The sequence below is a fragment of the Merops nubicus genome, unplaced genomic scaffold (assembly GCF_000691845.1).
Source record: "Merops nubicus isolate BGI_N331 unplaced genomic scaffold, ASM69184v1 scaffold80, whole genome shotgun sequence".
Taxonomy (NCBI): Eukaryota; Metazoa; Chordata; class Aves; order Coraciiformes; family Meropidae; genus Merops; species Merops nubicus.
The window spans coordinates 134,366-157,626 of record NW_008581909.1 but is presented as its reverse complement, the minus strand read 5'-3'; the positions used below and the strand labels follow the sequence as shown (position 1 = coordinate 157,626).

The following is a 23,261-nucleotide window of genomic DNA, read 5'->3' as shown; positions in this document are numbered from 1 at the left end:
ATTCCTGCTTACATGACTTTATGCAATGACATTAATGTGTTTCTTTGGTTTTGAAACAGGCTGATAAATGCATTCCAAAACTGAATGAAGGTGATCAGATAGTATTAATTAATGGCCGAGATATCTCAGAGCACACACATGACCAGGTGGTCATGTTCATAAAAGCCAGCAGAGAATCTCACACGAGAGAGCTTGCACTTCTGGTCAGGCGGAAAGGTAACTGGGCTAATTTTATTCACTTTTAATGGTTTTGAGACTTGCTCTTATGCTTGGTGGCATCACCTTTTCTATTTACATAAATGTGTTCTCAGTGCACTGGGAATAGGTATGTCCTAAAAAGTAGATCTTCCTGCATCTGATTTAATAGTGCAAGTAGTTTTAACTATAGATTCTAACCACTGCAACAAAGAATCTATCAAGTTAGGATTTCTTCCTTTTTTAAGTCTAGAATTCTATGACAGCAAACAGTGCCTTGCAAATTTTTTTGGGTGGTTGGTTGGTTTTGGGTTTTTTTAATAGTATAATTCCACAAAACTCCAGTTGTGGGTTTGTAAATATCCATGGGCTCTTCCCCAGCACAATTATATAAAGAAACAAGTCAAGTGTGTTTTATTTTTTCTCTCTCTCACTTTTTCTTTCTTTCTATTCTTAAAATAGACACTTTGTGCCAATACCCAGCTTCACCTGTGCCTGGCTACTTGATACACTGCTGCCAGCAAGCAGGAGGCAGTGTCTGAAATACACAGGGCCTTAAGCTTGTGTATTTAAAATATGGGGAACCCCTCCAGCTCGGATTTGCTTGCTACTACGTATTTAAACACATGCAGATCCCTGGAACTTTCAGATGATGTGAAATTTAGTTTATTATTTACTTTCCATAAGGCCATGGTAAGACAGAACTGCTGTGTAGATTAATTCATTAATGTTTGTTATGTTCTTCCAACATGTTAACAAGGAATGTCATGGAAAACTGACTAGTAATTATTTTTGTATTTGATTAAGTTAGTTCCTTCAATGTTAGCATAAGAAATTGCAAAAAGGTAATTCAGTTGATTCTCTAATGGCAAGGGAATAAAGTGTAAGTATGTTTGTGTCCCTTTTGCTGTTGGGGGTCCAAACTTTCATAAACTTCTTATACAGATATTCCATTAATTATGCTTTAAACTTTTTTAGGTAAAGCTTGTTTGGGTTTTTACCATGGTTGACGTTGTGATTCATTAGCCTTTTTGGCAGTTCATTCTGTAAGACAAGGTTGCAGCAAAAAACTGTGCTTGGAAGTCAAGTTCTTTGCCTTCATAGGCAGGCACCTTGAGGAGTTTCATCTTCTGAAATGTCATAAAGATATTTTACTCTTATTAGTTTCTACAGTAATGTAGTACATAAAGACATGCAGTTAAGCGTTGCTTTTTGCTTTCCTGAGGCCTTGTCTTTGCAAACTTATTCTTGAAAGATGGTAAATTTTAAGGTGTTGTAACACATTAATGATGTATGTAACAGATTTTAAATTTCAATACATCTTTCAGTAGTTAAACAGTTTGCGGAGCCTAAATCAGAAGATGAAGCTGATTCCCACAATCCTCCAGAATCTCTTCTTCCTATGTGTTCTGAATATGGTGGTGACACACTGGAGGAGTCTATGGAGCAGCTAAGGAGAGGGCTGGAAAGCGGGACTGTCCTTATTCAGTTTGAGGTGGGTAATACTCAGCTCTGAAATGCATTAATACTGACAAATAGCTGTGATCAGCAAGTAATGCAAGGGCTTAATCAATTGGAAATCTCATTGCTCCTGTCAGTCTTATCTCAAGAGAAGAAGAATGTGACTTGCTAATCAGTATTGCCCTTCACTACTTAGGATAGTGAAGAATGAGTTTAGTCTTGCATGAAACATTTGACAAAAATGTGGCTTAGTTAACATGTTTCTAGCTCAAGTACCCAAAGCTCACTATTTTTTTTTTTTTTTTTTTAATTTTTTTATTGGTAGAGTAGTAGGATTTTGACAGATGTCACTCTTGGACTTTCTTTTTTCCATGCTGCTCAATGACTTTTCTAAAACATCTCTTATGCCTTAAATTAGGGTTTCAAATTCCTACATCTTGCCTTGTTTCATGGAACAACAGGAGCAGCTTGACCATTCCTCATCTTCTCTTAGAGGATGATATGGAATTTTTAGAATGTTAATTTCTGTTTGCAGGACATTTGTAACGTTCTGTGGTATTTCTCCGTGGCAATCTAAAATACTGATAGTAACTTCTCAAGCAGGTTAAATTGTGGGTGAGATTCCCTCATATACAGAATGAGACTTTGAAGAACTTCTGTATAGATTAATGAGTTAATGTTTTGTCATGGTCTTCAACATGTTAGCAAGGAATATCGTAGAAAACTGACTAATAAAATGTTTTTCTAGTTCATTAAAGTAGTTCCTTCGGTGTTAGCATAAGAAATTCCAGAATATAGTTTAGCTGCTTCTTTAATAGCAAGAGAGTAACTATGGTGTGTGTATGGGCTTGATTTGCTGTTGTGGATTCTTGAGCTCTGAAATAACCCTTTCTGATGCTGAAAACTTGTAGGACAGCAACACAATTCTTTTCCCCTATTTTGATAATATTCCTTCACTGTTTTTTCAAGCGTTGTAAGATTTCATGGTGATGGCTAAAAAGCTGTGGTATTGCTTACTGCATAACTGCTCTTTTTATGAGGTTTGCTTGGTTTCCAAGATTTCTGGGAGTTAAGATGCCCTGGGGTTTTGGTTTTGGGCTTTGGGTTGGTTTGTTTTTTGTTTGGAGTTGTTTGGGGTCTCTTTAAGTAATTGTAGACTATGATTCATAGCTGCTTTCCAAAATCTGCAGCACTGGTAGTGATGCAGCAATATCAATGACTGTTAGCTATTGAAACAGTAACTCAAAAAAAATGAACTAGCCTTTCAATGCCTTTTTAATTGTCAAAGTTGTTAACTAAATTTGTGTACAAAGTTGCTGTAATAATTCTTGATATTTGATCTTTTATGACTATTTTCATGAGACCATTTATAAAAGGATATTACTGAAGTTACAAAACAAGCACAAAATCTTTTTGAACTCTGATAAACCAGGGGGCAGCTTAGTGGCCTTCTTTCTTGGAGTACATTGTTTAGTGATCTTCAGAAGCAGAGACAGTTGCAGTGTCACATCAGCTTTGGTGGCCCTCAAACTCTGTTCACATTAATAAAACAGTAAATAATTAGCCAGTAGACTATGAATAATCAGGCTTTTGCAGAGTATCTTCCTCCACTTCAGCAGAACTCAAAAAGTCTGTCAATGGCAACCCAAATTTTTGTCTCAAAAAAAAAAATTGCAAGTTGGCTGTAGTAAAACACAACTTGGGTTATAACTGATAGAAGCTTTTCTGTTACATATGTTATGAAGTTGTCTTCTCACATGGCTTGTTCATGCTGTTCAAGTTGAAAATTGTGGTGAGCTGTGGTACTGAGTCTTAAGATTCAGTAAATCCCACAGTCAAACTTTGTTGTTCTTTTTCTCTCAAGGAAAGTAGGAAATTTTAGCCTCTTTTTTTGTTGCATTCCATTTTACGTATGGAACTGTACTCTATATCTTTATTAAACATGTAAGATATAATGAGCTTTTAGGTAAGTGTTCAATTAAATACATAAAAACCTGGTACAGCTGGGTTAATAACTGAGCTGTAAGTTGCTTTCATGTCTATTTAATGGAGGAAAAACTGTAGATGTGTAATTACATTTCTTCATTTCCTCCCCCCCCGCTTTGTACCTTCTGTTGTCTTCTACAAAGCATTTAATGCATTTTGACCTTGAAGCTTTGGTTATGACCTTGAATCTAGGCATATAGTTGTATGCCTAGATTTACTCCAGATACAGTTTGCAAGATAGAGGTTGGCCCAGAAGAAAGTGTGTCTCATGTTAAGAGACTGTGATACATTGAAGCTTTGTTTTTTCAGGTGCTTGTTGGATTGAATGTCCTGGGTTTGGTCCGGGGAATAAAAGTCTGTCTGAATTTTTTGTATTACAGTTAATTCCAGAAAATACCAGTTAGCAAATATTTTTTTTGTGATGATGATGTCTCCCATCTTCTAGCCTCAATCATTGTTTTCCTTCTAGCCCACAGTTTTATAAGAAAATGGCAACCTTGCAGGGAAAAAGTTTATATCAATGAGTCACTCTTCCTGGTGGCTTGTTTTTTGTTGGGTTTGTATTTTTTCCCTAGAAATTCTCCTGGAGATTATAATGGGCTAGCAATAAGAGAAATTCGTGTCATATAACATACAAGGATCTCCTAGGTGAATTTTGCAGATAATTAGGAAAAAGATTAAAGTAACATTTTTTTACAGTCTTTGTATTTTCATGTCAATCTATTTAGTGTGAGTATAGCATAATGCTTCAAAAGCCTCCCATTTTTCATTTTTTTGTAGCAACTTTACAGAAAGAAACCAGGGTTGGCTGTTACATGTGCAAAGGTACCTCAGAATATGGACAAGAATAGATACAAAGATGTTCTACCTTGTGAGTATCAAGTACAGTTTCTGCCTATTTTTCTTTATGCTGTGAATGATAGCTTATAGAGTTGTTGTATTGAACTTCTTGAGTAAAAATTTTGTTATATAATCAAAATCATATAATTGCTCATTTTATTTTCTGAAAGGTGGTCCATTATGATTTGTATTCTGCTGTCTTTGTGTTTGCAGTACCTCAGTTTTTTGGGTTTAATAGAAGGGAAGCATGCCCCTTAGTTGCTAATTTTATTCCTTTTTTGTGTGTGTGTGCAGATGATGCCACAAGGATAATATTGCAAGGAGATGAAGATTACATTAATGCTAATTACGTGAATGTAAGTCACACAGAGATCTGCATTTGCTCACTTACTGTATTGCAATAGCAGACTAAATTGCGCCTTTTTAAGGAATAATGGTTTTTCATTTTAGATTTTGGGGATTTATAAATGTAAAAGATGTAAAAATTCATAAAGTAAAAGATCAAGTGTCTCATGTGAAACAAGTGGCCATCCTCATGTACAGTAGATGCAAGTATGTGGTATATACTGTGATATGTGTAGACTCTTCAACCAGTAAAAATTGTTACCTTTGCATATACTGCAAATGCTGAGGTTGTCTCCTATAGCTTAAAACTAAGTCTTTTTCTCTCCAGAACCACTAATGACCTACCAACTATGGTATGAAGGATCTGGAAGATAAACCAGAGCCCTGATTGCCCTAATCATGTGTGTAGGCTGGGAGACAAAGAAAAGAAGGGAAAATACATCCATTGCACTTAAGTTAAACACCTAAATCACAATCAACTATTAACTTACTGTGTCTAGTATCAGGCAATAAATAGCTTTTGCTAGTATACCTTTGGTATACCTTGCCATTATTATTCATTAAATATAAAAGATAATTTGTAAAGCTTTGCAGTTTCAAGTTTTCAGATACATTTTTGTTATTAATCATCTCTTCCTAGTTCAGTCTGAAGGACTCCAGAATCTATAGTATGCATCTGGTTTTATTTAAATATTTTTCACATACCAAGTTGTGATCTTGATCATCTTATTAAATTTGCCACCCTAATCTTCCCTCAACTTCCTATTGGAATGAAATGATGAATTAAAATAATACTTGAGTAGTGAAAGCAAACTTGATATAGGATTCTTTTTTCTCTTTATAGATGGAAATTCCTTCTGTGGGCATTGTGAACAGGTACATTGCTACTCAGGGGCCTCTTCCACACACATGTGCACACTTCTGGCAAGTAGTCTGGGATCACAAGTTGTCACTGATCATCATGTTAACGACTCTCACTGAACGAGGACGGGTAAGTGTTCAGGTTCTTTGTATGTTGAAGAAATGTACTGTTCCTTCAAACTTTTTTTTCATTGTTGTGATTAAATAACCCTAAAATAGGCCAGCTTGTTCTGTTGAATAATTTCTCTGAAGGCCAGGCTTTCTGAATTACTTAGAGCAGCAGATACTCTGCAACTTCCCTTTTGTTATGCTTCTTGGAAAACAATCCAGTTGTCTGATAAACAGAAATCACTGCATTGAGTCCATTTTGCTGATCAGCCAGGTACTAATTGCTGTCCCATTTTCCCTCTGGGAACTGGGTTCCATGTGGCAGTTGCTCTCCTAACGATTCAGCAGATGTCTGGAATTGAGTAAGTTGAGCAAAACTGATGATCTGTCTTCAAAGAAGAGTCTGTCATTGCAGTACTTACTAGTTTTAGCATGCTGGTCATCAGAACTTAACCTGCTAACTTTTATATATGTCATAGGCTCTTTCCTAGAATTGCTCTGATTATTTTTATATTTCTGTTTAAATAAAGTCTAGCACTTCATTAATTTCAGAATAATACAGTGAAAATTAAAGCAATATCTGGTGTATTCTGTTGTTACTTTGATTTAGCATATCCTTTGAATTTTAAAAGGTGAAGTTTTTATATTATTAATGTAATGGGATTTGAAGCACAGAAATGCTTCCTTCGTCTTTTACTGTATTGTCGTGAAAATAGCTTCCTGCTTTCTTTTCCTTTGAGGAGAAATGGAGGTTAGTAATAGTCTTTACTTTGCCCAGTGGGTTGGAACCTTCAGGGCAATATTTTGAGAACTTCTAACCACCCTGCTGGTACCTTTATTCACCAGACACTTTTTCTCATCTTCGTTAACATTCATTTGTTCATTTGAAAACTGAACCCCAAGAAAGGCAGAATTAAGAAATTTTAAAATTTCCAGCTCGTGCCACTATTAGTTTAAAAAGAAGTTCTGGGCAAGAAGTGTTATAGATGGTACAGGCAATGTTGATAAATCAGAGAATCCAAATTAACTAAAGCTGGAATAGAAACATGTTGGGAATATCAATTATTTAAGTTTCTTTAGGAGCAATTAACAACTATTATTAAAATATATAAGCAGTGAAGAGGACAGCTATAGCTCAGGTGTTTTGGTCACACAAAGTTTTCAGTACAGTGTCTGGGCAGTTGTGTCAAGTTGGGTTTTTATGAATCCTTTGGATTCTTTGTAGTTCAGTTAGAATTTTTCCTTTAGTATGTCTTTCTCTTAAGTCCAGTGGACTCATTCTTGGACGCTGCTTGGTTACAGGGTAGGAATTTTATACAAGAACGGTAATGCAGAAGTGGAAGATGAAAATGGGGTGAAATGTTTAAACGCTTATATTTATGGGCAAATTTGAGTTACCTTCAGTGGGTAAAGCTTTCACTTCAAGTATCTCACTTGAATACTTCATCAAGTTCAGCCTATTTCACAATTTTTCAGCCTTTAAGTGGGAAATAAGGTGGCAAAATTTCTGTCATCCATGCTGCTCTCTTTACCTTTTAAAATGAGGATTAGATATTTTCATTAGGATTGTTTCTACAAAGGTTACATGTTAGGTGTGCCTATCTTAACTGCTTTTAGAAGGTGAACCAGAAAAAGGAAGACTTCATAATTTCAGCAGCAGAGTGGTAGATATCTCAAGATCAGCCTCTTACTATTAACAGCAGAAGACAGAAAGGAAAATGGTTCTTTATGGTTGTACACAGAATTGATTAATCTGTTTTATTCTAGAAAAGGTAGCTATTTCATGGCTGAAATTTTAATATTGAATTCTAGTTCAGCTCTCACTTGTATTGTAGTGTGCATGAAGTTTGATGTACTCTAAATCTGGTACATTTGCATACACATATGACTTTGCTTGTCATACATTGTCAGGCTTGAAGGTTAAGCCTCATGGCCTTGCATGAAACCTGTCTGAGGAAGGGGACACATTACACTCTCCTACATTAATAGGTATGTTTCTGGGCTTTTGTTTAGAACTTCAGCATTTAGGTGCAATTAATCATTTAAGAGATCTGTCTTCAGTCTTGTATCTGACATAGAAGAGAAATATGTATCTCTTTGGCAAGTGGCACACTGATGAGCTGGAGTTATTTATCTGTTCTTCCTTAGCAAAATTTTCCCTAGAAAATCTGAAGGACAACTTTCATTATATGACTAAGTTACTGTGCTTTATTGCACCTGCAATAACTTTCTATAAACTTTTTATATATTAGTACTAATGCTTATAAGCAATATTCTGTGTTTAAAAATGTTTACCTTAAAACAGAAAATACAATTGAATGGGAAAAAAAAGACATTTTTCCCGTTCAGTTTTTGACAAGAATTGAATGAAGTAACACATAGCTTTTAGTGGCCTGAAAAATTAATACCTTAGGGAAGCAATCTTTAGAAGCTTGCTAGGGTGACTTTATCTTCACCACCTGCTTTCAGGGAGAGGACAAGGGCAACAGTTCTTATGGTAGCAACCAGACAAGTACCAGGCACGCTGGACTTCTGGAGGGGTTGTGTTAAGGGGTGACAGTGCTATTGGGCATTCCTTTTTCTTTGTGCAGAATGAGTTATCACTTAGTGACTCCAGAAGTGAAACCTCCCTTGCTCGTTCCCTTACCCATGATACTGTAGTTCTGGAATAGGAGGGACAGTCTGGTTCTTGCTACTTCTTACATTCTAGCATGATCTTGCTTCACAATCTAAGAAAATTGAGGTTTCAGGTGACCTGTGAGATTTCTGGTCCACTCCTCTCTGCTTTGAACTTCATGCAGGTTGGGCAGTGCCATATCATATCATCGTTTTGGTTATTTCTAGAGATGGTGATTCCACAGCCTCATTAGGGTATCTTGCTTCTGTGTTTGACAATCCTCACAGAATTTTTTTGCCAATATCTAATCAGTATTTCTCTTTTTGCATCTTTTCAGTCTCCTCTTGTCATTTCATTGTTCGCTTTCCAAAAAAAGTGTGGCTCTCTTTCCTATAACCTGCTATAAGGTGGCTGAAATGAGTTATAAATTCACCCCCTATACACTTTTTTTCTCTAAGGCAGAATAAATCCATCTGTCTCTTCTCCTATATTATGAGTTGAGAAGTCATTTTAGCAATTACAGGTAAGTACCAGGCAGAAAGCAACTTGCATCCAGTTTATTTGAATTTTTATTCTAAATTACTAAAACAAAAGTTTATAGACAAGTTAACCTATTTTGTTCTGTTATTTTTCATTTTGGATATAAACACCTCACCAACAAGTCAGAATAGATTTTTGTACTGCTCCTTGAATTCCCTGAGCCGTAGCATAGGAGGAGATGCTGGAAATAGAAGTGCTTCTATACAGTCTTCATGTGTGCTTAACTTTCTTTACAGACCAAATGTCATCAGTATTGGCCTGATCCACCAGATGTAATGGAATATGGCAGCTTTCGTGTCAGATGCCACTCTGAAGATTGTACAATTGCTTATGTTGTTAGAGAAATGGTGATTACAAATGTTGAGGTAAATGCCCATTATCTTATCCCCAAGCAAACTGAATGAATACATCTATAGATAGGAAGATATAAACTCTGTATCTGAGCATGTACATCTCTGAATATACGTGTGTGTATGTCTATACACACATCTTTATAAGAAGAATATGTATATATTATATGAATTGAGATAGTATTATTTCTCTACAGCTTCTTCAAAAACATACTTTTAGAAGTTCTATATTACATTTTGCTGTACAAGTACTGTAATAAGCTTGATAAAGAACTTAGTGCTTTTCTGTAAATAGTTTTGCAGTCACTGACTCTTCACAAGTATTTGAAATTTCAACAAGAATTTTTTCTAAGTAACTGCCCTTTCAAGGTTAAAATATGGGTCACTTGGTTAATGGCAGATGCAGGTAGAATATTACGTTTCACTACTTTGTCAGCTAATGTTTTGAAAGGAGATGCAGAATCTCATCAGTTCCTTTTCATTGTCTTCAGTCAGATTTTATTTTTCCAAAAAAATCCTTATAAATCTCAATTGAGACATGCTCAATTTACGTAAGGTACTGGTACTCTGTAGCTGTTAATACTTTATGCTAATGGAAGACTTATAAAGCAAAGGGAGAGTTAAAGACATGGAGTACTTGCATATCAGCGTGTGTTATGAAATCTGCATTCAGATCACGTCTAAACTTCCCGCAACCCGAATATAGGGGATGAAGTTTGGCTTTTGTTTGCAAGTTGTCCTATATTTCTTAAACATTTCCCTCTTCAGATCTTTTAAAAAATTCTATGGTCATAAGTATTTTCTAAAAAGATGAAGGGTTTGTGTTATCATAAGATACTTGTGTAAGAATTCACTGTGTACTGACCAAATACTTATTTACAGTTCTAATACTAGTCAATCTTTTAAACTTATGTATAGTTGATTTTACTGTTATTAGAATTGCTAGTAGTAAGAAAGAGGAAATGCTGTTTTACAAAGTAATATTTAATTGATGTTCTTCCTGAAAGATGACCAGTCCTTTAGTCTCATAAATTAGTAACTTAAATTTATCACTTGACAGTGCATCCATATTTGTTTCAATGAGATAAAGATTTTCTTTGTAGTCATTAACATGTGAGATGCCACTACTTCAAGGTCTTTCAGTAAAGGTGGTTTACAGTGTTTCAGTTTCTAGTTAGGAGAAATCATCCAGTCAAGGAGCAGCACGCTTTTTGGTTCTGTTTTTCAGCCAGTTAATCCAAGTGATAAACTTGAATGTCAGCCCTGAAGAAATTAACCTCATTAAAGCAGTACCACAGAGTATATGTAGACAAACTTTTAGACTTTGTCACTCAAATTGGTTGATTGCCAAATAACTTTGGTTATCTAATGCTTTGTATTAGTAGTCTTTTCAAATATTTTTTTTTCTTGGTTTGTATTTGTTAAACCTGTAATTTTCAGTAAATTCACTGGTGACTGTATTCAGTATGTCTTTTAATTCAAGTGTCTATTTACTAGCATGTGCTAAGTCAAAATGATAATGAGATCAGGGCAATTGATTCTATATATGTTTTTTAATACAAGTTAATTTTTTTTTTTTTTACATGGAGTTTGTGTGAGACTATAGGATGCCTTTATGGACATCTTAGCAGATGTCACAGTTACAAGGACCTTCCACTGTGTAAGTTCTCATGATAGCTCTCAGCTGAGAACATAACTTGTCATGTTAAAGGCATAGGTTTCATGTAGCTTAGGCAAAAGCACGCTGAAGCTAGTCCTAGGTGGATATGTGTTTGTTGTGGTGAGGGTAAGGTTGTTTTCAGAGGTTCTTTTAATTAGATTTTTTTGTTCATTAAAGACAAGTTTATTTGTCCATGTAAAGTGGCTACACTCAAAAGAAGACTCAACACTCAGCTGTCCATACAGTAAAAACGTGCCCCTAATAATTGATAGCTCGGAGTGCAATTGGCATTTCAGATGGAAATAAAAAACCTTTCCGGCTTGTTAAACCATAGTGAAAGAACTCTCTGAAACACTAAAATATCTCCCAGTTTGGCGTGTCATCTGAGCTGCTTTTTTAATGCTGTCCAAATGTATTATTGCGGAGACATCCCGTGTTTGAGCAGACTTTGCAAAGCTTTATATGTACTTACCTCTCACAGATACTGTTTTTGTATTCTTTGAAGAATACATAAAAAGTCATCTGAATTCAAGCCAGGGTTTTATTATTCCCTGAACTAATGTAAGCATCATTGGACTGGTCTTTTTGAAGACAAGTAGCTTTTAGTAGTATAGATGGATAAAACTTCCAAACTCACAGGAGACTTGGTTCTGTTGGAAAGGCATATTTGTGAAAGAGTTCTCTGTGAACTAAGTTGCACAGATTTCAAATCTGCCTTTAGGGGAAAATAGCTCAAAAGAGAAGTTTATGAAATGGTGCCCTTGGCCTTTTGTTCAAATACGATCAGAAGACTTAAGGAACAAGAAAATTTTTAGGATTTTTCTGACATAGTTTAATTCAGTGCTTCTTTAGTATAACTGAAGATCAGCAAATGACTGCAAATAGGTCAAATATTTGTAACCTTTCTACACCTCATAAAATGAAATAAGGATTACTTTCATGGCTTTTCAAGACCAAGATCGAAAACTATCCTGTAGCAAAATGGAAAAAAAAGCAAATAAAGCACTGTTTGGGTGTTTTGAGGTTGTTTTTAAAAATTATTTTTACTTTTAGGGAAAGCTTCAGAATGGTTTGAGGACCAGAACAAACAGACCAAATGAAAGAAATTGCATAGTATGAGTGCAAAATTCATCGCACAGTGCACTATTTTGTAAAACAAGATAAATATTTCTTTTTAATCATGGAAAAAATAGCAAGGGAAGCCTGAAGCAAAATTTCATTCAGCTTCCTTTAAGATAAATACCTTGCAACATATTGCCTGTTTAATCTCACCAATTTCATCCAGTTGTGTTTAATTTTTTTTCTAAACATAACTTTTTTTGTTGCTCTCCCTTTTTTAAACAAGCATTTTTCTTTATTTCAGTTAAGTGTGACTAGAACTCAGGCATGGATCTTAGGCCATGGAAACAATGCTTGCTGAAGCATGTTACTCATATACCTTTGAAGAACTGTAATTTTGCAAGTTACCTTTTTTAATTCTGCCACATCATATATGTTAGTTGTTGCCATACCTTGTTAGTTGTTTCTAAAGCACTCTGTGATTCTCCTACCTGATCAGCTTTATTAACTAAATCACTTAAACAAAAAGAAAAGTATGTAAAAAAAATTGATTTAAATTCATCTACTAAAGATAAGTTATACTATTGCTATCATGAATGAGGAGTGAGGCACTGAGAGAGCACTTACATCTTATAAACAACCCAGGTCAAGGCAATTAAGACAATTCCTCGTGTCATAATGTGGACTGTTTAGCATGATTGTGCAGACAGTGACAACAAGAATAGAAGGATCTGGGGAGACAAGCTTCTTTTTCATTTAAAAGCTATCACTTTCCATGGATGTCACGATGACAGAATGGAAGAAAATAAATGGATGAAGCAATTCAAACAAATAAAAGATTAAGCATAAATTCATTTTGCTAAGGAAGGATATTGCTGTTTACTGAAGGGAGGAGGTAAAAATGCAAGATGAAGAATGACTGGTATCTTTTTCTATGAGTGACCAGCATGTAGGCCTTCTAATGACTGCTAAATTGATATCAGATGATACAAAGACAGCAAACCAAATGAGGACACTGCCAGTACTTTCTGCTATAAACAGCTGAAAACAGAATCTCTAATTTTTACACATATTAATTATTTGGGCTGAGGCTTTCCACACCATTTGTCTTCCTTGCCAGGTATGTGTCATACAACACTTTGTGGAGGAAATTGAGTTTACTCATGTTAAGGATTCTTAGATTGGTTCACTGAAACTTTTGCTTCTGCACGTTAAACAAGACCTTGTATTTTCTTTTTCCAAAGAAATCTAGATTAATTTGACCCTGACACAAATGTCGTGAACAAACTTGTCACACTGTGGAGGTATTTTAAAGCTTTCTCTGAAGTGTCTGTACTGAATGTGTTCTGTTCTGTCAAATACTCATGGTAGAAGAAAATGAGTTGAAGAAAACTTGAGCAGTAAAGAGCTGAAGAGCAAAAGTAGAATAGAAGTGTTGTGGCAAGGAGGTACAGAAGTATATTGAGGTGTGAACAGTGGTCCAAATGGCACTGTCAAAGTATCTAGTCTTCAGAAACTAGGCTTTAACCCTGATCACTGAGTCTCGGCTTTCAAGGTATGTTTGTGAAGCTCACTAGCAAAGAACATACCTTCTCCTGCTTAGAAGAAATAGGACCATTTCAAGGTTAATGTAGTTTTACATGGTAAATTTTTTTTTTTAATGGAAGACTATAATATAAACCTACACAAAGAAGACATTAAATGAAAAGATGAAGGGCAAAAATCAGTTGCTTAGATTTTAAGAAAAGTAAAAATTAACATTGACCTTTCAAGCCTAAATTTCCTTCTTTCTATGTGAGCATTATCATTCTAAGCAGTTTGGTGTTTTTCTGAAGAACACATGATTCTTTTATTAACTAGGGAAAGTCATTTTAGGAGAATGAAATGAGGAAGCGTGCCTTTGGATGTGATTGTAAGAAGCGAGGCTGCAGATGGCAGGAAGATGAAGAATGGATATTTTTTGAAGATGAATGGTCTTGACAATAAGATCGTTTTGCAGGTTTTACAAGCTACAGCAGCCATTCAAAGCATTATCTCTGACAACCCTGTCGTTTGTAAGGAGTTGCAGTCTCAGTGGCAGACTTATTAGAAAAGATCATGTGTCCGTACTGTGTTTTGTAGCAAAATCTGGGATGTTAGTGCAGCCACAGTGAAGTTGCTTTTACAGCAGGTTATCCTGAATTTGCACAGGAGGTAGGTGCAAGTACATCTGGGTTTTTTTTTTTGGCTGACACCTTTGGTGCAGCAACTATAAATGTTATCAGGAGGACAGTAACAAATGCCATGGGACAGATGTGATTTCTTAGACCTCTAGCTGCTTGCCAAGTAAATGTGAGTCAATGCTGAGAAGCAGTTAAATGTTACAACAATAATGGTATAATGTTGTAGAACTATCACAGGACTCCATAATTTGTTTGCATTTTTGTTTTTTTGAGTTGACAATTTTTAAGACTATTCGTGAAATTACCAAATACGTAAATTCAACTGAAATCAGTCCATATGAGTGCAAAAAACATTAAATATTTTTGAAACAAAAAGGTGTGTAATGTCAAGTTGGGTAAAAATAGCAACCGGGCCATGAGCAATGTCAGCTGTCTCACTTTCTCTAAGTTTAGACTTAAAAAACAGGACTAATAAAACCAGATTTTATTAAGATAAATCCTACACTTGTGAGTAATTAGGATGCTACAATAATGGCTGTCATTGAAAACTTCAGGGGAAAAAAAAAATAGTGGAAAGGATTTAAGCTGACTTGCAGAGATTAATGTTTTGGGCAACAACTTGAGTATAATAAGAAGCTACTTCTTATTTTCCATTAGCAGGTTTGTACAGAGAAGCAGGGTCTGGCAGAAATAGTGTCTTTAAAAATAGTTATCGTTAATAGGACATGTATAGTGGGGCTAACTATGGGATCAGTAACTGTGATTTTAGCACTTTAATGTATGAGTGCTAGGTTTTAGTAACCATGATTGCCTTTTAATGCAAGCTGTTTCCATGTGTGATGCTATTTGGCTGACATGTTTTGAATTTAATAGCTGACTTTCCTTATGAGTATAAAGATGTGAAGATTTTTTATTTAAAAAAAAAAAAAGACTAGAAAGGCTTTAAAAAGTCTGGACTTCATGAGAGTATTGGTTTGATATCTTCTGCATGAGGCAAAAATATTAGAATTAGAAAAACTAGTTCAAGCATATATTAATATAACTACTGTTTACAACAGATTTAGGTTACTAATAAAATATTAAATATTTATATGATGATCACATTTTAACAATTTGAGTTGTATCATAGGAACTCAACCAAAACAATCAAAACCTTATTATATCAAAACACAAATAACTAGCAAACTCTACTGAAGTTTGAGGCATACTTGGAGTAATTGATAAACAGCTTTGTTGGTCTCTAGGGATGAATAGGCTATGTAACAGAAAATTAAGGGAATCCCACCAAAAGAAACTGCTCTGAGGACTAAGTGCATACTCTTACAGGGTATTTTGACTCCAAATAAGTCTTAGGTAACATATATGTTGTACTTTATGAACTATTAGAAAAGAAAATGCAACTCTATGTATTTGAACCTGAGTTACTGATAAGTAAAAACTTAAGTTAACTCTTCTGATCTTGCAAAGTGGCTTTTGATGCAACAGATCACTGTCAGTGGTTCTTCCATGTGCCACATGGAAGGTGACTGGATACTCTTGGATAGTTTTAGAATGAATCAAACCTTCGTTTCACCTGAATGCTGTAATTCAAATGTCTCTGACTGAAGAGAATCACCTCAAACTGTTAACGTGTGTGTAATTGCTGTTACCTCATTTTCCTTTTGGAGAGATTCTGTTTAAACACTCACAGATTTGCAAAAGAGGACTTTTTAATGACATTTTCTTGTCATGTATTTGTATTTTTTCAATCTGTGACATTTCAGGAAAATGATACTTGATAAAATGATTACACATTACATCTACATAGTGGCAGCAAGCCAAGTAGCAAAAGGCCATGCTTTTTCTCCAGAAATCCTAATCGTTGTGGGGTCTTTTGGTGATGTGGACAATAGATCCCAATGCAATTTGTATTACAGGGAGCTTGACCATTAATGTTAATTATTGTCCATTTGGGCCTTACACTAGACTTTGTAATTGTGATTGTTCAGGCTCTGCCTTTGTGAAACAAAGTATGAGCTGTGTTGTTTATCTTCGTGTCCCTGTAGACAACTGTAGATTTCTACAATTACTTTGACTGGAATAAACACATTTCCTAGGACTCTACGTGGTACAGAAGCAGTAGTTAATCTATCTTCTCTGTCTTATTAGCCTGCTCCCTGGGAGTAGAACTGCTTCCTCAAGTGGAAGAGGAAAGCAAGTAATCGAATACATTTAAAACAGGTTATCTATTTCAGTAGCTGTGCACTTCAGAGTAAAGGAAAAAAAACTCTTAAATTCACTAGTATCATCAAAACATTCTTGCAAGGACCACTAGGGAGAGGCCAGCTTTTATAAAGTAATACAGTGATAAAGGAGAGTTTTATTTCAGTAGGTTGTTAAATGTCAAGTGTAGTAATGGACATGAATAAAAGGCAGCAAACAGTTTAACTGACACTAAACATGGAAGAAATAAAGGAACATAAAGTCTTGTCTCAGTTTGTAAAGAGTAAGATCCTCATTTCATGATGCAGAATAGCTCAGGAGTGTCTTAGATGCCTTCCTTCCCACTGATTATTGATTACATCTGTAACATAGGAGTTGAGCCCAATTTGAGTGCAAAGATGATGGAGTAATTTAATAATCAATGTTAATGAAAAGCTTAACTGAAATAATTTTTGTAAAACCTTTTTTTAATAACTGAATGAAAAAAAGATTCTTCACAAAGCAGAGTATTTCAACTAATTATATTGCTTCCATACAGAAAAGTAATCTTCTATGGGTCATAAAAAAGTCATTCATATATGTGGAATGAACATGTATGTATGAACAATGTATATATGTTGTTTTCAAACACAAACCAGATTTAGCAACTGTTTCTGGCAACTTTATAATATAACTGAATCTGTAAGTACACACAGACATACATATTTAGAATAGATTGTGTAGCCCCGGGACCCTTTTATTTTAATATTGTGCTCAACAGTTACTCTGCTTTTGGCTGTTTCTTCCAAGCTGTTATAAACTATTATAGCATTTTACGTCAGGTGAATCACTGAAGTCAAGGTATAAAAGGTCAACAGTCAATATATGAAAAAAATTAAAATCTATTTAGATCACGGAAGTTAAACTTGATAGCTTATGTAGAAAATAGTATGCTTTTTGCATGCTTTCAAAGAATTACATGTTTATATTTTAGTCTCTATTTTAAAATTGCAAACATTTTCTACATCATATATATCTTATAACATCTGCAGAGTGTGCTAAATACAAGTATGACTTGTATTTAGTAAACATCAATGCAAGAGTCATAACACTGAATGCTTTCTGAAAACTTTACTATTTTTTAGACAGAACAACAACACACAGTCACCCATCTCCAGTATGTTGCTTGGCCTGATCATGGTGTTCCTGATGACTCCATGGACTTCTTGGAGTTTGTGACCTGTATGAGACCAAAGAGAGTAGAGAATGAGCCAGTCCTTGTTCACTGCAGGTACTTGTGTTTTAAAATTCTGAGCATAGATTTGTTTCAGCCCTAGAACAAGCATTTGCTTTGAAAAGTTCACCTGCAAGTCAGGAGACTCCTTGAATGAGAGGAAAATGTTAAATAGTGCAGTAGTGGCCTACACTGTTGAAGACATAAGCGCTGATGAATCTGAAGGACGATCTTCTTTTCTCTCCCTTTCTTCTGCAACCTTTTGGTGATATTGTTTAGTCATGTAATTAGCACAGAGCTAATAATCTGCAATGTAAGTTGTTCTCCATTGTTATCTTCTGCCACTGTTGCAACCTCATTTGAATTGTACTGCAAAGGGGTTTTTTTTCTGCTGTTAAGTGAGTGTCAAAAAGCAGTCAGTTAGGTCTTATCTTTTTTTAGTCGAAAATACCAAACTAGTATGTTTGGATTTATATGCAGTTTTAATTCTTAAAAATCCTTTTAGTTTAAGTGACATTTTAGTTTTATATTATATAAAGGTTATTTTCATTTTTAAAATGGGCAGGAAATATTGCTGAAGTTGCTTTAAAGTGAAGTTTTGCACTCCATTCTCATTCTATTAAGCTCCACTTGTAGTTCCTAAGGTTATTTAGAATCCTAGTATTAAGACTGTGATATGTCTGCTGCATTGCAAAAACCTAATTTATAGACAATATTTCTGTTACGTTTCCCAGTGCTGGAATCGGTCGCACTGGTGTATTGGTCACTATGGAAACGGCCATGTGCTTAATTGAAAGAAACCAACCTGTTTACCCACTGGATATTGTACGGAAGATGCGAGACCAGCGAGCTATGATGGTGCAGACGTCAGTAAGTGATGGAAAGGAAACCTTATTTTCTTTATATATTTCATGCTTCTTACATTTAACATAACGTAGCATGGTGGCAAATGCTCCTTTGCTTATGAAGTGTGTATTTAACTTTTTTGTAAATATTTCTTACCTTGCCATTAAAAGATAATTGATTCCTATACATTGCAAGTAGTCAGAATGCACACTCAGACTTGCATAAATCATCTGTTCGGGGTCCTTTATCTAAATTCTCTGCAAGAGGCTAGAATAATATTTTGCTTTTCATTTTAGTACAGAGACTTATAGGAAGTCATTGAACTGAAGGTGAAATTAAAGGTTTTGTGGTATGATTTGAAATGAGAAGGTTGCTTTTCAGGAGACTACACTTAGGACTAGAAATTTGATAGGAACAATATATATATATATCTTTATACTGTGCCACTACTCCAGTTTGGAAAAACAAAGGGCAAGAATGAAATTTAGGAAAAGTTGGGTAGTATCAGTAACTGAAATATGAAAGCAGAAGGTAGTTTTGAGGTGGAAGTCAGTCAAAGATGATTTGAGATTGAGGGTGATTGTGTCAGCTTTGAAATGAACTTATTTACATTAGAAACCAAAGGTGAAGGATGGGAGGCTCTACTTTCTTGAATAGAGGTTGAATGACAGAATATTAAGTGTGGGTTATCTTGAAGAGCTATGTGCTCTGTGACAAGTGGAAGTAAAGGGGTTTAGACCCACAAAGTCAACAGTTAAAGTGAGCATTTCTGTCCCTTGTCTCTGAAGGAAAATGCCTTAGTTTACACTTAATCAAGAGAAGGAAGAAGGTAACTTGAGAAAACAAATTCTGTTCATTACCAGGTTGATTGCAGGAGCTAGCATTATGAATTGACTAGAGTGAGGAAAAGTCCTACATTATCAGAAGTATCAGGAATTATAGTGGCTTGTGTAACATTAGAGTGCTCTGTCAGCAGAGATTGTTCATGTGTGCTGCTGGGAATCTGTTCGTTGCAATATGAACTGGAAATGCAACGGGACAGTTTGGTTGAGGAGGGAGTTGTCTGCGTAGTCCCCCAGCCTGTTCCTTGCAGAAATGGAAGCTGATCATATGGCAAAGGATGTCATGAGATGAGAAGCACTAGCTTCAAGTTTAAGGAAGCTGAATGTTGACTTCTGGAACTGTACCTGTTGCTAAGTTCTCCTCAGTTGCTAAAATGAACTGAGCAAGTTCAGGTTTAAACTTTCTAGAGGCAGTCAGCTCTTTGAGAATCTGACATGAGAATCTGAAGTAAACTTCAGCTTGCTAGAAGCCTGAGTCCCTTCTATTACAACAGAAATTAGCAGGAATTGTCCTTGCACTCTACAGTTTAATGTAACTGATGAATATGGGCTATAGCAATAAATACATAGACAATCAGACCCTGAGTGTGGAAAACTGAGTACCCAAAATAGGATTCTTTATCTTGCTTGCTGTATTCCATGGTTTGCTATCAGCACCATCAGAAGAGGGACAACCTGTAGCAGCAGCATGATAAAACTAAATTCACTTATTTCTCAGTTATGCAGATATTGTTGTGAAAGCCAATGAGCAGAGCTGGCATATTGTACTGTAGATGAGACAGAGAAGCAATCACCCAACTAAGATAAAGCAGAATACTAAAAAGCTGCATGTTAACATTTTTATCTATCCTGGGTGCTTTGTTGTATTCCCATGCCTGTATTCCAACTAGCCTCGAAGCTCATATTTGACATTTAGCTTAGGGATTGTTCAGTTGTAATAGCCCTGCCTGAAGCATGTTCAGCTGCCCTATGGGAGTTGTGTGTCTGCTCCAATTCTAAGATGATACACATAGCCAGATGCACGTTGTGAGTTAATATCAGACAGAGCATACTCGGTGATTAAGAATGGACTCATCAGAGCTGTTAACTAGGCAGTTTAGTGTCTGCTATTAATCATGTGAAAGCTGTAGTTTCTCAAAGATCTCAAAGCTCAGAAGCTTTGGTTTAATTGTTCCTGATAACCAAAGCTCAAGATTGAGATTAAGAAACAATTAAACAAAAGCTTCACCCAGAAGAATAAAGCTACAACAATATTTGTGTAACTGTATGGACTTTCATTTAAAAAAAAAAAAAAGAGAGAAACTAACCATTACGTTCCATTGAAGAGGAACTGGAGATACTAAACAATACAGAAAGCAGTGCTTTAGTACATACCTAACAACTAGTTATCAGCTGAGTGAGCAGTAAGAGTGCATGAAATGGGTAAGAGCAAAGAAAACAAGTAGTCTGAGTCAGAGGAAGAAATTCTCAAGTGCTTGTTCTGATTTGTTCAATAATTTGATATCTAAATATCACACTTGGCTTGTTCAGGCAGTAGAAATATGCAAATGATGGTAACAATGAAGAAAAAAGTCAAAGTAATTAAGAAATAAAGACAAAAGAACAGAGTGATATTGAAGGTGGGAGTAATTGACTGAAGGATTGAAAGAAAAGGCAGAAAAATCAAGATGCAGAAAATAATTTCCATCCCCCAGTTTTCCTTAAGTTTTTCTGAACTTAAGAGAAAATATATTGCAGGCTAAGGACAAAAATAACATTCCAACTACTGTTTTTTAAATGCAACCTAAAGCCCTTCACAGGCCAAGCATTATCTTATGCTCCTGTCCTTTGGGAGATACTGGTGGACAGTTTCCAGATGTTCCTGAAGAGTTGATGAGAACTGACATAGAAGGGCAGCTGGGCAAACATTTCAAAGATGTAAAAGGGGATTTAGAAAATGTGAAGCTAAGCTTCTCTGAATATATGGCATAGGGCTTTGGAGAAAGGCATTCATCTGGGGGCTTTGACAAGAGTGACAAGTACTTTTGGCAAAAAAAAAAAAAAAAAAGGTGTGCTTTGATTTTTGTAAATCTTTCAAACTTCCTTTTTCCTGTGTTCTTGGGGTTGTATTAGTCATAAAAAATTAATCAGGCTACATGGATTTTTTAGGTCTGTACTAGTCCTATTGCTAATGTCTCCTTGTATCACTTTTCAGAAGGAGCCTCATAGGCTAATTGCTTTTAACAAATAGGTACATCACAAGATTATGGGAGAAATAGGCCTTGTAGTATAATTCAGAAAAAAAAAAAAAAAAACCACTAATGTAATTTGGGAAGACTTTATAAGAACTAAATGAGCTCAAAATGTTGCATAACAGAATTAATGTGGCTGCTTCTCTTCAAAAATATTAATTCCAAAGGTTTTGATCCCATTCTATCACAAAAGGAGACGTGTGGTCTGATCATAAATTGAAATAGTGATTCCATCTTCTGCAGCAGTGTAGGTGATTTTAAAAAAATATATATTAGCAAGACAGTTGGACCTGTATATCCTATGTAGTAACTTTAAATGTGTTTTTGGTCACGTAACTTAAGTGTGCCCAGCAATCTGTAACTGCAGGATTGGAAAGGTTAGAATACTGGTAAAAAAACAGATAAATACCAGAAAAAAAAACCAGATGAGATGTATCAAGAATATAAATTACTAGTTAAACTTACTGAGAAGGATCATAGAAATTTGCATAGCTTTTACAAATAAATCATACTTCTGAAATTTAAGTGTGTGTTCTTTTAAATGTGGGGACTGTTTTCCTAGGTGTGAGTGTTTTAATGCTGGTCCTTTAAAGAAGAGTGAATGTCACCTTTGTTTACTGTGAACACAGTCAGAGGAGTTGAATTTTCTCTGTTCTCTTTTGTATCTCCTCTCCTGTCGTTGTCCAGAAGAGGAAGCAGTGGGACTGTTAGTCCTATCCAGCACTACTGTATAGTCAGGAGTTTAATAATAATCCAAAAATGTTTTTGATTTTTCTCCCTTATACAGAGTCAATACAAATTTGTTTGTGAAGCTATTCTTCGTGTTTACAAAGAAGGATTGGTTCGACCACTGGATTCCAGTTAGCACAGCAACGAAGGATGAATTCTTTCTTCTCCTAAAAAGACTGCTCTTTAAGTAAAGCAAGGGCTTGTTTCTGAAAGCAACCAGAATGGACTAGAAGCCCATGAAAAGACAGATGAGCACATTTGAACTGTGGCACTTTAAATTTCTCAAGAAGATTGCTAAATCATGTACAGTATAATGAAGTCGTGTAGATAAATATATGGGAGCATTTGTGTGTAATATGCTTTGTTCACATAAACAGCCATAAACAATCATGGAAACCTTAATACATATCTTTTACTGCCTTAAAACACCCTTCACTTTGGAATTTACAAATGTCCTTTTGTTGCCTTTGAAATAGCAAGAAGAAAACTCCGTAGTATTTAAATGATTTGGCTTAAGAGGGTATTTAGTATCTTTGTATTGTATGAAAGTTCATTGAAGGTGAATTTTTTTAACTTTCTTATTGGGAGAATATTCATGGAAAAGTAACCTTAACTTATAAAAGGCTGATGAAGAGCTTTAAAGGCAAATGCATAACTACTGTACACTAAAAGCTGGAGAAATTAAGTATTCATTTACCATAAATCTGTTAGTAAGTTTGCCAGCTGTTATGATATGCTTCGTAGAAATGATGTCTGCTGTGTGTGGTGGAAAAAATAATGCTGCATTTATGCAGATGGTACACTCAACACCTTAGGTTGATCAATTTTAATGGCAACTTGCCCTTTTGTCAGTGACCTACTTCTCACAGTTTCAGTTATTGTACTCCTTTTCTTCTGTTTCTGCTGTCCCTCTCATTTATACTTGTCTTTCACTGTTGTTTTTATATGTGGACTGAAAACATTTTAACTTAAACTGTGGTTTAATTCTGTCACCTCTTTTTCCATGTGTATTTA

The 23,261-nt window shown here is 35.3% G+C and overlaps 1 protein-coding gene across 2 annotated transcripts in view; it reads left to right on the top strand.

Moving 5' to 3' along the window:
- The window catches only part of PTPN3 (protein tyrosine phosphatase, non-receptor type 3), a 52,820-nt gene extending 29,835 nt beyond the window's left edge, over positions 1 to 22,985 (top strand). For both annotated transcript variants that reach the window (XM_008935768.1, XM_008935760.1), the window contains 9 exons: positions 60 to 216; positions 1,524 to 1,690; positions 4,423 to 4,513; positions 4,777 to 4,838; positions 5,672 to 5,818; positions 9,190 to 9,318; positions 17,511 to 17,656; positions 18,334 to 18,469; positions 22,306 to 22,985. In XM_008935768.1, the coding sequence (XP_008934016.1) occupies positions 60 to 216; positions 1,524 to 1,690; positions 4,423 to 4,513; positions 4,777 to 4,838; positions 5,672 to 5,818; positions 9,190 to 9,318; positions 17,511 to 17,656; positions 18,334 to 18,469; positions 22,306 to 22,383 (1,113 nt within the window). In that variant the 3' untranslated portion in view covers positions 22,384 to 22,985. The remainder of the gene's footprint in view (positions 1 to 59; positions 217 to 1,523; positions 1,691 to 4,422; positions 4,514 to 4,776; positions 4,839 to 5,671; positions 5,819 to 9,189; positions 9,319 to 17,510; positions 17,657 to 18,333; positions 18,470 to 22,305) is intronic.
- The last annotated feature ends 276 nt before the right edge of the window (positions 22,986 to 23,261 follow it).